The sequence below is a fragment of the Candoia aspera genome, chromosome 4 (genome assembly GCF_035149785.1).
Source record: "Candoia aspera isolate rCanAsp1 chromosome 4, rCanAsp1.hap2, whole genome shotgun sequence".
Lineage (NCBI taxonomy): Eukaryota > Metazoa > Chordata > Lepidosauria > Squamata > Boidae > Candoia > Candoia aspera.
The window spans coordinates 44578569-44597398 of NC_086156.1; the positions used below are offsets into that span (position 1 = coordinate 44578569).

Below are 18830 nucleotides of genomic sequence, written 5' to 3' on the forward strand. Positions count from 1 at the left end.
TTCTCTGATGCAAGGATTAACTTAATTGTGCAATATAGTGAGGCATTGCAGTGGAATCTTTGCATGCCTAAGTAGTTTGTATTTGCATCAGAAATTTGAAACCATTGTCTTTCATTGTGTTTTAAATCTTTATCATATTTACTGCAAATTACGTATCTGATGTAACTTGTAAAGAGGTGCAATGAGAAGGCTGAGGTTTCAGTAGTTCCAGAAATGGTAAAAGGGATTTATAGAATGTGGGATGATCATTTTATTGAATCAATTACTTTAAAAGAGATGTAAGATTTTGAATTGCAAAATTTGAAAGCTTACTTATTTAGCAACACTTATTAGTTCAGTAAAAGATGTCATCTCACTACACAATTCTCAGGAGTTTACACTGTAAATGTGAAGAACACTGGATTCTACTGGTACTTTTCTTAGGAAATTACAACTACATGAAGATAGTGAGTCATAATATAAAACAGATGGCTACTGTTCATTGTTTCTCCCTAGCATGTGTCTATTATAAGGTTAGGGATTATAGTGATTTCAATTTATATACAGTTAGCTGAGCAAAACCCAACAAAATCCAGCTGCTGTGTAAAGTAGGAAAAGTTTCTTAAAACTCCTAAGTCATTAATCTTGCATTATTTTAGGAAGCTGAAAAAAGCCTGTATTATTTAAAGAGCAGAAACTCAGTTGCAAACTTGAACTGCAGCCTAGGTTCTGGAGAATCTCTGTTAAGAAATTGTGATAAAATGTGAGGGTGACCTTGGAAGACGGGGAGCAGAGATGCTGCCTAGGGAATGATCAGATAAATGAGAAAGGAGTCCACGACAGAGTAACGGTCAAAGGAAGAAGCTTAGGAAGGACCCGCCCTAACAGCTCAGGCGGTAAATAGGGAGGGTGGGAGATTTGTATTTTCTTACTGTCAAGATGTTAATGTAGCCTTACAATAAAGTAGAATTAGTTCATCTTGTGGTGTTTCCTGTCTGGTTTACCTGGGAGGGCTGACAACAACCTTGCAAGTCTGAAAGTACAAATCTCCCACCCTCCCTACGTATCACCTGAGCAGTTAGGGCGGGTCCTTCCTATGTTTCTTCCTTTGACCGTTACTCTGTTGTGGACTCCTTTCTCATTTATCTGATTGTTCCTGAAGCAGCATTTCTTCTCCCCATCTTCCAAGGTCACCCTCACATTCCATAACAGAAATGTAGTAAAAATGACCTCAGAATAGACATTGTGTACAGTAAAAGAACATTAGGGTCTCATTGATTTGAATCATAGAAAAGTCTTATTGCTGTGCCTGCCGCATTTTGCATATGTATTTAATATGTTTACATTTCTTTTTCATTTGTTCGTCTACTTTCAGCCTGTAAAAACTTGAAAGCTGACATAATTTTGCTAATTGATACATCAGAAAGTATGAATCAACTTGAATTTGAACAGGTCAAGGATTTCATTGAGTTAATTGTGAACAAGTCTGACATCGGGGCTGATAAGGTTCAGATTGGGCTGCTCCAGTTTGGCTTCAATCCAGAAGAAGTTTTCCCACTGAACAAGTACAACAACAAGGGTGACCTGAGGAAAGCAATAACTACAATGAGGCAGGTTCAAGAAGGAGCCAGAATTGGAAAAGCTCTAGACTTTGCCTCCTCTTACTTTGACACATCTGAAGGAGGACGTTTGGGGGTAAAACAGTATTTGATAGTGGTCACAGATGAGGAATCTAGCGATGATGTGAGAAGAGCTGCCAGAGCACTCAGGAAGAAAGGTGTTTCCATCTATGCCATTGGAATACTGAAAGCAAACAACTCCCAGCTTTTAGACATTGCTGGCACTCAGGACAAAGTATTTTTGGAGGATTATTTTGAGTCCCTCATGTTTCTGGTTAAGCCAGTTCTGTTTCAAATTTGCAATCCTGAGGAGGGTAAGCATTGAAGCATGAAATTTCCTTTCTTCAGAAAATTATTGGGTACGGTCTCTTTGTACTTTCTGCTATAACCCAGAACCAGAGATTGCCAGGGTCAGGGTCTATCATTGTAATGGTATGTGGGAATGACCTTGGGAGACAGGAGGGAGAGCCGCAGACTGGACAACCGGTGTGGAAAAGATATCTCAGGCCACAGAAGGAGGGAGGGTGTGGGAAATGTTTCAGAAGGGACTCTCCCTAGTTTTCCAGACAGTAAAAGGAAAGGAAGGGAGAAATACTTCCAGTCTTGCAAGATTCTGTTAATGTAACCTTACAATAAAGATAGAGCTAGTACTCCTGGGTGTGCTCCTTGTCTGGACTGCCTTGCAGGACTAGCAATCATGCAGAAAACAGTAGCAAAAGGTTTGAGGGCAGGGCCAATGTTACCCTGCAGCCCGCTCTCTATCCCCTAAATAAACCTGCTATTCTCAAGTGTACCGCTCATTAGCCAGTTAGAAAAGTAAGATTTAAGCACTAATCAAATTGCTTTGAGACAGCAAAATATCTTCATCTCTCTCTTCATCAGCCATGCTGATGTTTTCAGTAGCGAAACCCTCATTTGTAGTATGTTTTATCTTCTCCATCTGTCTCCATTTTTAAAAATCCTTGTTGTGGTTAAATACACCAAATTTGGACTACAATCCATTTCATCAGATACATGTAACATTACTGTGAAAAGTGAATACATATATAGATTTCTTTCACAGAGAAATAATACATTATGAAGTTTGAAAGAAATGTAATGCAGATGATACAGTATCCTTCCTTCCTTCCTTCCTTCCTTCCTTCCTTCCTTCCTTCCTTCCTTCCTTCCTTCCAAATCAGCCAATAGGCTTCATAGTCTCCCTAAGTCTCTATTGCCCAAAATGACCATATTTACCATTTCCTCCACCCTGCATGATGGCTGCCTACATATTCCTGAGAAAAATATCCATGAATCTGATGAAGTCCATTATACTGTATTACATGTGTTATGCCACAAGATGCTTTGCAAGCTGCCCTTGGTGAGAGAGAGAGAGAGAGAGAGATAAATTTTCTAGTATAATGGTTAGATGCTAAGGGAGTAGACAGTGCTCTGGTTCGTTCAATAAATTTTAAAGCAGTTTGGATAAATCAGGTTGTGTCAGCCCCAAGATGTATATCAGACCAGGAAATCAACCCCACATTAAGACTAAAACTACTTTTATTAAGATTGGCTATAGTAATAGAACCTTGCAAGTCTGATTATGGTTTCCCTCCTCCTTCCCTCATGTGAATTAAAGGGGTGTCAGTCATGTTCTTCCTTCATTGTTTGGGCTTAAACAATGTTTCCCTCTTTGTTGCTTTGTAACGGATCTATCTTTTCTCGATCAAGGTCATCTTCCTTACTCTTGACAGGTTGCCCTTGCCAAATGCTGCATCTTAATTATTGTGAATCCTACCTTGCTTTAACCACTGTGTTTCATGGGTGTAGACCTTCTGGTCTGATTGTTGCTGAATTACAGCTTTCAGCAATCCCTCCCCAAAAGCTATTCTCCCTACAGCTTCTGAGAACTATAGTTCATAACATCTGGACAGCCATGTATTCTCTACTTCTGCTTTATTTTTTAGCTCCCATTTTAAATCCACCTTTTAGAAATTCATATTTTTCAAAGAGGTGTCTTAACAGTTAACAGCAAGGTTGAAGAAACACTTGATGCTAGAATATAGAAGCAGAAAAGCAGAAATTTGTTTTAACAGTCTTATTTTGTTTTTTCAATGGCAGTATGCAAACGAACTGAAGTTGCTGACATCATCTTTGTAGTTCATGGATCCAGCTACATTACAGATCTGCAGTTCAAGGGGATACAGTGGCTTATGGAAGCAATAGTGAATGACTCTGTCGTGGGCAAAGACAATGTTCAGTTTGGAGCTGTCATCTTTGGCACGGTACCTGAAGAACAATTTCGGCTAAATACATATTCCACAAAACTTCAACTCAGGGAAGCCATTCAAAAGCTGTCTCCTCTAAGAGGATTCACCTTTACAGCAAGAGCTTTGAATTTTGCAAGGGAACAATTTGGTGCTGCTTATGGTGGCCGAACATCATTCCTAGGTATCACGCAAATCATCGTCCTTATCACAGATGAACCAACAACACCCACAGATAGACCTAATCTCCCAGCAGCAGCTCAGGCGTTGAAGCAAGAAGGCATTCAGGTCATTGCTGTTGGAATAGATGATGCTAGTAGAACAGAACTAGAAGAAATAGTTGGTGAGAAGGGAAGATGGTTTTTTACTCCAAGTTACAATGCCCTGGAAAGTTTACATGAAAACATAACTTCTCTTATATGTGATGAATCAAAACCAGGTAACTAGAAACTTTGTTTCTGTACACATTTGATTTATGATTAGCATTCATTGTGTATTGCTAAACTGAATCTACTTCTCTATCTGGGAGTAAAGCCCCTTGGGATGGATTGGAGGAACTGAGTTGGAGACTAGTTGAACGTCTTCCCTCTGCAGTCCCTCCTTCTGTTCCTGGCTTCCATTAGTTTGGCAAAGGTAGCTTCTAAAAACTTGCATCTTGGCCAAATGAGAAGCAGCTGCCATACATAACTTTTGGCAAGACTGGACTACCTTTTGTCAACGTGGAAGATTGCAAACTTTTGGTAGAGGGTCAGGTTGGGAGGTTTCTGTGGCTTTTTTAAACTAAAGAAAGCTTCGTTTTAGGGGCGTGTGATACGGTTTTCACACGTTTCGCACTTTGCTGGTTTCAGCCAGTGTACCATCGAATTTGAGCAAAAGTTCTGAAGGCTTCAAAAAAGGGGAAAAAGAGTGTGTGTGTGTGTATTGGGGGGAATGCTCAAGAACTGCATGTAGTCTTGGGGTTAAGCATTGCCCGCCCCTGGCTATTATAGGACTATCTTGGAGGAGAAGCAAGGAAGAGTGGAAGAGCACAGTCAACCAGCAGATGCTCTCAAAAAGTACAATTTTGATACTATTATGCCCTCAAGCTTATTATATTTACTTACTTATTTCAGTCATAGATCAGCATATAAAGAGCCTGAAATAACTGTCTTAGGCATGAAAATGTAAATATACACAAAATGCAAAATCATAATAGTTGGGAATCTGGTGGCATATACATTTAACACATAATGCTTATTATTATTTAATTATAAAATTAATAATAAATAATAATTTGTCATAGCAAGGAAAGGACAACCTGTCTCAAAATTAAAATGTCCATAGTTTATATCTGAGCTTCAGTGCTCTATATTCCTTTTTGAACTCTGAAAATCATCCCACAGAATTTAGAGGCCTTTATACATATCTCAGCATATAGGTTGCAAAGTAAATAGAAAGCAAGTAATGTTGGGCTTGGGAACATCTCTTCATTCATTTTTTGATCTCCCTTGATGTAAGGCCACAGTAGCATGACGCATCAAAGTTATTGGGTGCTGTAACCAGGGCTGAAATTCAAGAAACTGTTGATACCAATTCATGCTATTGGACTTATCCGGAATGACCTAGGTCCAGACACTGCTACGCAGCACCATTACCTGAGATCCTTTCATGTAGAGATGTGGGGAATTTAGCCTAGAATCTTCTACATACAAATGTGTGTGTGTATGTGTGTAGGCATATGTGTGTTTAAAAAAGAACATTGAATTACCAAGAGAAAGAAATCCACATAAGTAATCCTCAAGATAGAAAATTATTATTGTTATTGTTGTTGTTTTTATTGTCATCATCATCAATAATAATAATAGTTATACAATCAAATGAATGTTTTGAATTTGTAAGGATTAAAAACAATGCAATCTGACAATTTTAGTTTGAGAGATAGCTTGATGGGTGGTTATTCAAGGTGAACAGATTACACAAGTTAAATTTGATATAGAAAACTTCAAAAAGGTTTTCTATATTTCTTGGACAGAAACCCTAGATATATTTTACTGAGCAGGAGTTTGTATACTTGGTCTGAAAAGTACAAGATACAAAAATATAACTTACATCTAATTCATGTAATTTATCGACCTTAATTTGGAAAGAAGCATGTTTCATTTCCTTCTGCTCCTCTGTTACTCATACTGCAGAACATTTCTGTTAGGCTATGAGGAATATTTAATACAATAAGTGTGCAACTTCAAGAGAAATGGGACTTTAACAACCAGATGTTGTCCTGTCAGCTTACTAAGGTTAAATACCACAAACAGCCAACACCAGAGGAAACACAGTGCTGTAATGGCAACTCTTCTTGTCAAAGGTTTCAGTCCTCAAGGGACACACTAGGAGGAAAAACATCTTCTAGCATCTCAAAGTTCAGTGAATGTGTTATGAGATAACGTAATCTTCTTTAACATGGTACACTCCAGGTCTGTGGAGCATGGCCACCTGTAAGATACTAGATTGGAAGTGAAGAAATGAATTTTTGGGGAAACTTTCATGGATTAAATAGAGAGAATCTACAGAGAACCCTGCTCTAATGTGGTAGTCTTTTCAGTGCTACAAGTGTCTTTGTTAATTTTGCCCAAACACAAAATACTATATATAATAGGGTTCGGGTGCATTTTCTGGAAAGAATGTCTACTGATTTCTGTTGGATTATTAGCTAATAATAATTTCAGTGTCATAGAAGTAAGTCTCATTTAGCTCAATGAAAACTATTTCCTAGAAGTGTGTCTAGAATATTACCCTAGGTGAGTCAAGAGTCACTTCATCCTTTCCTATCTCACAGTCAAGTGCATTTTTCTTTCTGCAGCTTGTGGTACTGAAGATGCAGATCTTGTGTTTCTGATTGATGGCTCAAAGAGCATATCAGGACAGAACTTTTCTATTATGAAGACATTTATGAAAGAAGTGGTTGATAGCTTTGTCATTGCAAAGGACAAAGTCCGGGTTGGGGTGGCTCAGTACAGCACAGATCCTCAGAGAGAATTTTATCTCAATGAATTTTTTAATGATGTTGCCATAAAAGAGAAGATCAGTGCAATTGTTCAGTTAAAATATCGCACCTTCACGGGCACGGGCTTGAAATTTGTCAGAAGCTTCTTTGAACCCACCAATGGAGGCCGACCAAATAATGGGGTGCTGCAGTATTTGATTGTCATCACAGATGGGCAATCTGATGACAAAGTGGAGGAGGCAGCCGTTGCCTTAAGGAAGAATGGCATCCAAATCTTTGCAATAGGTATTGAGACTATAAACTCTTTTGAGCTCCTTCAAATTGCTGGAACTGCTGACAGAGTGTATGTGTTGAAGGACTTTGAAGAATTGCAATCTGTAAAGAGGAAGATTGTCAGAGAGATCTGTAACCCTGGTATTACACCCTCTCAGGGTAAGTCTCAGCATTTTAAACATTCTATACATCTCCACCTTACTTTCTCTGCCTCAGAAGATTTAGTTTTATTTGCAAAAGATGAGGTAATTGGTTTTTAATAGCTTTCTTTTTTAAGTAATTGCTTTGCTTCAAATAAGAAGGATATTGATCTATCAGAGGGGAAAAAGAGCTGAAATTGTGTGAAATGAATCCAAGAGGAAATTTAGGAAATAATGGATACATTTGGTACAGAGGAAAGTAGATTATGAAATTTATTGGATTTTAGACCTGATTTTTGAATGGAGATTACTAAAACCAATGAGAGAGATGGAGGGGTGAAATCCTTTTGAAACTCTTGCAATTTCAGTGGTTTCTTTCTTTTCTCTTCCATACCATTTCATTTTGATATCCTTTTGAATAAGCTGAGTTGGGGTTGGAGTACTGTCCTACTGTGATGGCAGTTTTAAGAATATGATGCTGGGAAATTATTGCAGTTATGTTATGGATTCCATGAGGCCCATCTTTTAATCTTGTATGCTGTCTATAGCTACATAAAATAGCTCTGAAGAAATGATCCAGAGTTGGAAATAGAGGTATCACCAAAATGCAGATATCCTCAAGCTTTACCACTTCTTATCAAAACCACATGAGACAGTGGATAATCTTAAATCAGAGCCTGAGTATAATAATATAGTGGATGAAGGTTGATAAGTTCTAATTCAAATCAGACAAGACAGACATGCCATTAGTATGTGGTTCAGTTGCTTCACAATATAGTAATCAGCTTGTTGCGTGTATATACAGTATGTATTACACCTTCCCTAGTAGTTTGGGGTATTCCTGGATCCAGCATTGTCACTAGAGGTACAGTGGTTTCAGTGGTGCCGAATTCCTCTTAACAGCTTAGTTCATGTTCCAACTATAACCTTACCTGGATAGAGACAACCTAATAAGAGTTGGATATTAAATATTGCAGTTAAAACCTGGGTCAGTGTATTCAGGCTAATATTGGAATGAAATCTCTGAAGTTATAAGAATGACTCAGTATTGGATAAGTTGCTGGTAAAGACAGAACCTTTGGAAATCATTGAGGACCAAGAGATTGTGTTGCAGGATTCACAAATTCCAATTCTAGCCTACTCAAAGGTGGACATAAGTAAAATTTAGTAGATCAGCCCAATCCCAAACATTTTCCTGGAAAGCAGAAATGGTAATCCTAAATCCAAGTCTGACAAACCAGAATCAAGAAAAAGCAGTCCAAAATTGGGCAGGATTAGAAGACAAAGAATAGGCAGGAACACAAAATAAAAGCAAAGATTGGCTTGAGAGCAAGCAGACTTCTCCTACCTTTTTATATGAGACTGCAGATAAGTGGAACTTCATCACTCTTGAGATGTAGGTTAAAATTATAAATGCAACAGTTAAAGCAAATAAAAATTATAAAAAACAATAATAATAATAAATCTATCCCAAGAGTAGGGAATTTGGTTGCTTATCACCTGCCTCACCCATTTGATTACATTTTTGAACACCAAAAAATATTTATAAGCCACTTCTGATCAGCTTAAATGGGCTCTACCTAATGATGATGTGTTCCTTATTTCTTTCTGTAATGCATGGGAACTATGCATTCTTGGCATGCATCTAATGTACAGACATATTCACTGGCTAATCTAGGCATGGAATCCATGATATTAGAAGCAGATGTTGTCTCAAACCTTCTGCTTCTAATATCATGGATATTAGAATATCTTATCATCCAAATTGACAAACTTGAGTTTCTTTTATTTATTTAGGGAATTTTTATTTCCCTACCCAGGCCAATTTATTTATGGGCTGCAAAGAAGGGGAGGGAAGGAGTTTTTGAGAGGACCAAAAAGAGATTTGGAAGTGACAGGCATTCCTGAAAGGGCTGCTTTTTGCAGCTGGAAAGTTTTAAGATTAAGCATATTTTCCCCTCCTGTTCATCTGAATGTTATTAGATAGGCTGTGTGAGCCATGATATATATGATCTGTTACAAACAATAATGAATCACCAGTGGAATATGTTGGCCAGTATGGACAGAATCTATGAATGTTTTACTGGAAGTCCAACAGATGATTAGGTGATTTACAAGTTCAAACTGGATTATTGTCTGTCCTGGTACAGACATCATATGGATCATTGTTAAAGATAATAAGAGATCTTCTTGGCAGCCAGGCTATGAACAAGTCAAATCTAGTACATCAGATATCAACCCAAATGTTTACTTCCAGCCTAAAGTACACAGCTAGGAGTAGCCAAACCAAACTGTTCTTGCAACTATTAAAAACTTGTTCATAGTAAACTGTAAAATGCTACAGCAGCATCTAGTGGCTTGCTTAGGGCCTCTTGGCTCTACCATGAGCAGATCATCCTGTAACTTTGGAACAAGGTTCTTCTGTTCCCCTGGGTTGTTTTCAGAATACTTAGAACAGAGACATACCTTTTAAAAACATTTACAAGTCCTTGTGCTGTGTGGGCTGACATAAGTTTAAGTTATTTTTTTAAAACTTGCCAAATTTTAAGGAAACTCATACTTATGCTTAGTTATCCCATAGGAACCATGTTGTAAAACAATTGAGAGAGAGAGAGAGAGACAGACAGACAGATAGACAGAGATGCTTCTACATCTTCAGAAAAACTCTAAAGAAAAAATACAGTAGTAGATAATTCTTCATCATGGTGCTTTGTCCTAAGTAGTAACTAACATATATAGAGTTGATCCTCATTATTTACAGATTCCATATTTGCAAATTCACCTACTTGCTAAAATTTATTTGTGACCCCAAAATCAATAATTGCGGTACTTTTACAGTCATTTGCGGACTTGCACAAAGCAACAAAAAATTTGAGTCACTCAACATGCACATTCCTAGCTGAGATTCAGTATTCACTTTATAGAACATAACTATCATGAATAATGATAATTGATTGTATAATAAACAATCTCCTTCAAATGAGAAAAACAAACGGACATGAGGACTTGCTTTGATCCATGCCATGGTCTAGAGTTGCTTGATTACTGGAAAATCTCACTAGGACTGCTGATACCTGCAGGATTATTACTGGGGCTAAAATATTCTGCCATTTGCTTTCTCTATTGTGATCTACTGCACCTCTTTGGAAACACTTGATTTGTTTTCTGTATCATTTCAACTGGGCTAACACCAATTCTTTTGTTAAGATGCCATTAGAAGTAAGCTAAAGTAGATCCTCAGCATTTCTGCCACTGACAGGCAGGTGCAATGTCCCATATTCTCAGCCAGTAACAATAACTCAAGTGACTATTCCTTCCCAGCCAGATTATATTAACTGAATATCCAGATGTTCTGACTACAGCATCCATTTTTAATTCTTACTATTTTGCTCCTATTCTTAGTACTAATGGGAAGATTGTAGATGAAGATAATTTTCATAATTGCATGTTTTTTTCCTCCCTTTTTGCAGACTGTGATATAGATATTTCTGTAGGGGTGGATCTTTCTGAGCCTGCAGGGTCTCCATCTGCAGCCCGTTTGAAGCAGAAAATGCAAGCATCCTTGCCCTGGATCATGCAACAAATGAGTATTGTAAACAATATCAGTTGTGTTGTAGAATCTCCTGATGACATCAGGTTCAGATACCGTGTGTACACAGAAAATGGCCAAACTTTGTTTGACTCAGGTTTCGAAAGTTATAATGATGAAATCTTTCAGAAATTTTGGGCTGTACAAGCTACTGTGGAAACTCATTTGACTGTGGACTTCCTGCAGTCTTTCTGGGACAGATCCCTTAGCCCGGACTCTGCCAAAGTGAAGGTAATGATTTTGCTGTTATTTTATATGGCAGGAATGGCATGAGCCCATTTCAATGAATTTTGAGTCATTCCTTCCTTTGTTCCAGACATGTCAAATCATCCTCTGAGAAGTAATCTAGAGTTTAAAAAAATGAATAAAAGAAAGGCAGTTACAAGTTCAGCTGGTGTGAAAACAGTGCTGTATTTTCATCCCTTTAAGGCAACCAGATTGGGCAGGGTAGGGAGTTACTACTTCCTTTTAGGTGTCTGCAGAATGATGAGTGATAGAATTGATAGACTAGCTTACAAAGAACCAAGAATTTGGATAGCCTGGGAATAGCCTTGTAATCACTGTGGCTCATTAAAGGTCCACATTGCCCACTGTGATCTGCAGGGGTGTCTGAGTGTATGGGCATGGTCAAACCTAATTTGTTTTTCTTTTAAAGAATATGGCCAATATCCTGTTTATTTCTTGGCAGAATTGGAAGCACATTTATTTGTTTGGAGGGCAGAGAAAAAGCTGCTGGTAAACAACCAGGTTACAAGGGGGAGTGTCAAATCAAGCCATGTTTACATATTACAGCTCACAAGGGGGGAATGTCAAAAAAGGCAAGAGAGTGGCAGTTATCACACAATAGAAATAAGAGTAGGACTTCTATCTCAGCTGCCATGTTTACCATTTTGACCCCCCCTCCCCAACTGATCACTCAAGGTAACCTGTAGTATGCAAAGATGGCTCCCATGATTCCCCTAGTTAAAAATAATTGTCTATCAGCAGGCTGTGTTGAATTTAAGAAAGTGAAATATTACAGGTAGTTGTGGGATCTACAGTATTATAAAACTTTTTGATGTGCCAGAGCCCCCTATGCTGGGTTTTCCTGTTAAGCCCAGCTATGTCATATGCCATCCTCATTTGCCGTTGTTCAATCACAGGTTCTTCTTGTGTTTTCCGATGGACCCGATGACAGGATAGACATGCTTAAAACTACAGTGGATGGCCTCCGTGGACAAGGTATTTGGACAATAAAAAGATCTCTGCATTTTAATACCTGGGTAACACTTGGTTATTTGCAGGATAGATTTCAAAGGAAAAAATATGTTTTTGGAGCCTGCCTTGCTTATCCTTCTTTTTTTTTCTTTACTTAGAACGAAATTCTACAGTATTATATTTTCATCCCTCTTGGAGGTAATACATAAATACCAACAATTTGTATAGTTCTCCAGGATGAAGATAGAATCTCCTGTGATAACTTTATCACGGGATTATCCAACAGCATTTTAAAGCCACGGGTCTCTTTGAAATATTACCCAGAGGAATATAACTGTGCAACACAAAGAATCAAACTCACAGTGTCTTAGAAGCTAACATTTTTTTTGGCAGAAAAAATGATGGACTACAGTCCTTTGATGCATGATCACTCCAGTACTTAACAAGAAATACAGGGCATCCAACATGTTGCTGGTGATGATGTGCTGAAATGTCAATGAGAAAATACCTAGGTACTCTAAAACATGTTGACATCTTGTGTGCCATGAAGACTCACGACAAAAGAAGGGGAATGAACCAGCTATTTTAAAAAGTACCTGAGGAAAGAGCTGTTTCTGAATAACAATCAGAAAAGAACAGGTTCCAATTGCCTTGATTTATCTGTAAAATTGATAACCCCTAAGAAAGAATTTATCTCAAATCACACTGGACATAAAGAATGTGGTATTTTCCTAGCTGTGCTGAAGGTTTTTTAATTGTAGCCAAATGTGCTCAGCCTCTGTTAAAGAGATGGCTGATCCTGACAGCCTCCTTGCCTCCTAGAAAACTGAGAACACACCTACATGTAGTATTGCATCTCAGCTTTGAAAATACCTCTGGGCTGAAAAAATATCAGTGGCTTATCTGCAGTCATGCTAGGAATTTACTGTATAGAAAGATCCATCTTTAGTGTGGTGACTGGGCTAAGTTGAATAGATTCAAGCTGCTAAAATCCATGTACAGGTGGAGACAGAGAATAAGTTTTCTGCAGTTATTCTGCTTGTTAGAGAATTAAATTAAGCAAGTTATGTTTAAATTATAAGCCTAATTACATTAATATTATTAATAAACATAGAACTCCGTATCAGGAAGAACATTGACTCTCTAGGTGCTAGATTCTAGTTCCCAAAGTCTTTCTCCACTGGCTGTTCCAATTTATTTTGATTGGCAAAGCGTTCAAGATCACCTAGAAGGTTATAGAATCCTAGTGAATCAGTGAACTCATTTGTTTCTACCTCTTTAAGATGGAACCAAATTGTTTCTACCTCTTTAAGATGGAACCATTACTGGAAGCAGTTTATCCTGAAAGAACTGGGGTGTACCTTCTTCCTTGCAGCACCCCCATCATATCCTCAAAACGTGTTCCAGGACTGTACAACCCTCCTTAGTAGATGTTGAAACATGGCAGTGTCTATAATTAGACCCCTTTATACAAGAAGCCTATTGTTAGATTCCACCTTTATCCACTGACACTTGTCCTTCACATGTTTATAATAAATATATTAGACCTAAGTTGCATATGTAACAATCAAGCATAGATGGCCGTTTTCATGATGGAATTATTTTCAAGAATAATCATGGGCCTAGTTGATTATGATGATGATCATGAGATTTTTATACTAATAACAATTGTGTGTGTGTTTATATATACATAATATATAATTATGTGTGTGTGTGTGTGTGTGTATATATATATATATATAAACACACGCACACATATATATATAAACATATATAAAAACGTGTATATATATATATATATATATATATATATATATGTTTTTAACTTTGTTGTTTGCTGCCTAGAGTTGTTTGTGAGATGGGTGGCCATATAAATTTGATGAATGAATAAATAAATAAATAAAATGCTGCTTTCTACAGGGTTATGCTTCATCGTGGTTTGCAATATGAAAATATTAAAAAGCAACGAAAAGTTCAAAGTAAAACCCTATGCAAAGCGTATTCATTAAAAATGTGGAGTGAAAGGGGGAAGGAGGAACCCCCCTGAAGCAAAGGCGGGTTGAACAAGCTGCTGTTGTGCTCGTCCCCCTCCTCCAGGCAGGCATCTCCATCAGCATGGCTAGGAGCATGATGTTACCTGGTCACCTCACCAAAGGGAGAATCAACCATTGAGGGAAACGTAACACGGGTATGAATGTGCCAAGTGCTTTTCATGTGAAAAGAAAGCAAAAGAAAAATACATCCAGTACTTCCAAGAGGGAATTGGATTTTTTCCCCCTGGGGAAGGATGAATGTTAGCTACATTTCATTCTGACGACTAGTCACCCAAATATTATGACCTCAAAATTTTCCCTGCAAAAACTGTAGCAAGATGCTCTTCTGTCCCTACTCTGAGCCTGCAGCTAAATGAGATTTATTACACCTAAATAACTCTTAGCAAGTGACTCTTGCCCATCTCAGCAAGTGACTCTTGATTCAATAACTTGTTCCTTGATTTGAGGTTGGACCTTACACAGTGATGAACCTGGTTTGTTTGTTTACCCGCTTACCTGAAAGGAGGAGAAAAATGAGAACAAACAGGTTATGGGCATGCTGCTTGTCCTCATCTTGCTTTAGACTGTTTGCTTACTGTTACATACAAATACATTCATTTCATAATATAACAACCTTTAGCATAACTGATGGTTCTAAGTCATTTTCCAGTATAATAACCTTTAAGCATCCAGGAATTCTGCTTTGAGTGCATAATGGATGACACAGATATCTCCTCTGCCTCTTCTTCTTTCCAAGCTTGGAAAAAAAAAAGGTAAATGCAACCTATATAATTGCATGTCTAATTCAGAAAATAAAGTAGCTGCTTCCTTTATTTTTCAGGACTAAATGCGTTGTTGATTATTGGATTAGAACATTTTCCAGAATATCATAAACTGCAAGAACTTGAGTTCGGTAGAGGATTTGGTTATCGGGAGCCTTTATATTATGGAAACCCCGAACTCCCAAGCATGTTGAGAAGAACACTTGTAAGTTTCTTCACAGCAGAATGAAAAATAAAAGGACAGCCAGGTCAGTTTTTAGTTAATGAACACTGTAAGACTATCATTAACATTGACTGGTTTGCACTGAATTTTTTTGTAGGACACTATTATAGAACGAGAATGCTGTAAAGTTTGCTGCAAATGTTTTGGGGAAGCTGGAATTCAGGGGATTCTTGGATATCCTGGAAAGAAGGTAAGATTTGAGTAGTTAAGGAAACTATTTTCAAATTGTGCTGGTTCCTGCTTATGTACTACAAGATGGACTGAAAATGTGCTTTGAAAGTTGAAACCACCATTTGGATACTGCTTGATATCAGAAAGAGCCTCGTGTGCGCAGGGTGGTAGGTGGCAGTATTGCAACTGAAACCCTCCCCACAACCCAGGTTCACTCCCAGCGGAAGATGGATTCTCGGGTAGCCGGCTCAGGTCGACTCAGCCTTCCATCCTTCCGAGGTCGGTAAAATGAGCACCCAGCTTGCTGGGGAAGGTGATGACTGGGGAAGGCAATGGCAAACCACCCCGCTGTAGTCTGCCAAGAAAACGTCGCAAAAGCGGCATCCCCCCAAAGGGTCAGACGTGACTCGGTGCTTGCACAGGGGACCTTTCACCTTTTTCATGATATCAGAAAGAGGTCTTATATAGCGCTGTTTTCAGCTCCCTGCCTTTCCGCCAATAAAGGAAGTAAGGAGAAACGAAGATTTCATGATCTATAATACAGAAAAGAATCTCTCAAGCATCACATTTTGAATTGGGTTTATATCTTTGGCTTTCTTCGGTAACATCTAAAAGGCACATATAAGGAATATTGCATGGATGTTCTTCCATCCAGGCTCTGTCTAGACCCAGAGTTTCTTCACAGCATTGCTTGTAGCCATATTGTGTGGGAATTCTGGGAAAGATAGTTCAACTAGTATTGAGGGCATCTGACTGGGGAAGTCTACCTTATGATAGGCTTAATGCCCAAGATTTCAAATGACAAGCTCATTTTGTTATTCAACAAGGGCAAAACAAAATATGTCAAATTGAACTTAGCATGGATGATTCAAACAAGTAAAGGATAAATTCAAAATAAATCCAAACCAATTTTCTGAAATTTCTCCAGTTACTCTCACAACCTCTGAACGCATCAGCCAGAAATGTACAAAATCCTCCAAATTTCAAATGTGCTATAAAAATCATAGTCTCAGCTTTGCTCAACATAAATTATTTGTCATTCCAAGCATCCCATGAGTGTTAGCCAGCCAGTTTTCCTTGATTTTTCTAAGGTTTGAAAATGAAACAAAACAAAACATGATTCGCTAACTATCTTTGCAGTGCTCTGTGAGATGATTTGGTGACTCCTCCAGTGAGCAATGGGAGAAAAAGCATAAAGGCCTGAAAGCTAAGTTGAGTTGGAAATACAATACTGCTTAGGTATTTAATACATTTTAATAATTGTCAATAATTGGTTGCAGAAAAATTATTGCAAGAAATTATTGACTCTCTGCAGGGAGAAAGAGCAGCCAAGAGTGACACGACTGCATTATCTGTAGCCAGAAATTCAAGGGTGCAGTTGAATTTTGGTCCATAATTGGAGGAAGAGATCTGTGGATGCAGATCTACAAAAAGATCCTTAAGACAGAAACTTTCATGCTGGTAGGATCTTCCTTTTTTTTTTTTTTTTAATAGAGCCTCACTAACTAGGACCTGGTGGGGAAAAGAATCACTTACAGCTTCAGAATTAAATCTAGGAATTTACTTTGAGTACCAGGTCAAATGAATCCATAGTCCTTTTACATAAAAATCTCCTGGCTGCTCCAAGCATTTTTTGTACCAGCAGTATAATTTTGGATAGACAAATCTTTCTTGCTATTACATATTTGAGTGTCAGAAATTCTTGCTGAACTAGTGGAGTTACCTAGACTTTTATAGATAGCTTCAGATCTATCTTCTGGTCAAACCCGCCATTTTTTTATTTCCATAAAATTGTTTTTACCTATCTACAAAACAACATAAACAGTGTACCCAACCAGTCCTCAGCTTGGAGGCTGACAACTGGCAATCAACTGAAGTCCACAACAAAGGGGGGAAAAAAACCCCTCTTCAATAGGGCTACCCTATTTTTTTGCTGTAAAAATCCAGGAATCGCTAGATGGCAGCTAAGAGTTAGTTTTCTGTACCTCTTTGCTGCCATCTAGTGGTCATCTGGATTTTTCAGTTCGTATATAGTAAACTTTATTTTCTGTCAAAAAATAAAGCGCTGGTAGAGAGAACGGGAAAATGTAGTAGGCCTTCACAGAGGCGGTCCTTTTTTTTTTTTTAAATCCAAAGAACCAGTGGCTCTCCATGAGTATGAGCTGTTGTCATCTAGATTGTTGTGGATACATATGAAAATAGGAATCCATAGACAATAGTTACAAGTTATGCCCCAGTGAATGATGAAACTGGATGAACCAGATATGAGTTTTGGGAAACATTGTGCAACATTCTGAATGAATGTGATCTGGGGAAGGAAATATTCTGATAGGATACAAGGTCAGAGAGTGGAAATGAGACAAATAATTGGCCCATTTCATTCAGAGACCTAAGAATGAATGAGAATGAGGACTAGTGAGTATCTGCTTAGAAAAGGGTCTGTGCATTTGAAATACTAGGTTTCAATATAACTGATTTGATATTTTATGTTGAAAGAATGAGGGGATTAGTGAAGGATATAAGAGTTACAAGTGGTACTGAATGTGGGATGAACAATAACTTGATAATGTCAAGAATGGATCTTGGGATAAAGTGAACACAGAACAAAAAGTAGAAAGACAAGAAAGGAATTATATAAAATTAACGATGAAACTGTAGATCATGTCATTAGTAGTTGTAGCAAAATCACTTAAACTGAGTATAAACAATGCCATGATAGGGTTGCAGAAATGTCCACTGGAATTGATGTAGAAAATTTGGCTTTGCTACATGCAAAAACTACTGGAACTAAATGCCAAAATAATAATAATAATAATAATAATAATAATAATAATAATAATAATAATAATAGCAAAATGAATTGAAAATTCAAACTGATAGGCACTGCAACATAATACACCAGATATTACTTTATAGAAAAGAAGATGCGGTTCACTGATGTGGTGATACCTTGAGATAGTCTAACTGATTATGAAAAAAACCTGGAGAAAATAACAGAACATTGTGGTTTACAAACTGAGGTTGAAAGAATGGAAGAAAAAGTAGATTGTCATTCTGTAATTAGAGCTCTTGGTACAATATTGAAAGATTCACAAAATATTTAGAACTTTAAAACTTATTGGCCTTGGCACCACTAATTCTGCAAAAGAATACCCTACTTGGAACAGCAGATGTGTTATGATGATACCTTGATGACCCTTGGGTCCTTGGCTAGGACCTGAATCACTGGAGTCAACCTCCAATTGATTTGGACAAATTTAGATATTTGGATGAATCAAATATATAAGAATCATAGATATCTTTTAAAGGCATCTCTTTAAGACCTAGTTTGTATATGAACAGTAAGCCATTTAACAGTTTGTTTGCTTTTGGCATAACATGTTTGAACTCAGCCCTTACTATGTGCTTCGAATCCTGACTGTTCTTTAGTCTGTTGTTGAGCTTGGTCAATTAACTAAAATTAAGGAAACCATGGCTTAGTGCAATGCATTAACACAACATCTTTCTTATCGTTGTATCAGATGTTTTTGTTGAAAGTCAAATGCATGGAATAATCTGGAGCACAATACTTTTGTTTTTTTTCAAATTCTTAAAACCA

At 37.7% G+C, this 18830-nt stretch overlaps 1 protein-coding gene across 1 annotated transcript in view; it reads left to right on the plus strand.

Annotated features, from left to right (window-relative positions):
- LOC134497938 (collagen alpha-6(VI) chain-like) overlaps window positions 1–18830 on the plus strand; it is a 71293-nt gene that overhangs the window by 11947 nt on the left and 40516 nt on the right. Inside the window, exons 7-13 of the mRNA XM_063303972.1 lie at window positions 1355–1912; window positions 3699–4283; window positions 6681–7256; window positions 10708–11057; window positions 11969–12047; window positions 14898–15043; window positions 15159–15251. Of these exons, the coding sequence (XP_063160042.1) occupies window positions 1355–1912; window positions 3699–4283; window positions 6681–7256; window positions 10708–11057; window positions 11969–12047; window positions 14898–15043; window positions 15159–15251 (2387 nt within the window). The remainder of the gene's footprint in view (window positions 1–1354; window positions 1913–3698; window positions 4284–6680; window positions 7257–10707; window positions 11058–11968; window positions 12048–14897; window positions 15044–15158; window positions 15252–18830) is intronic.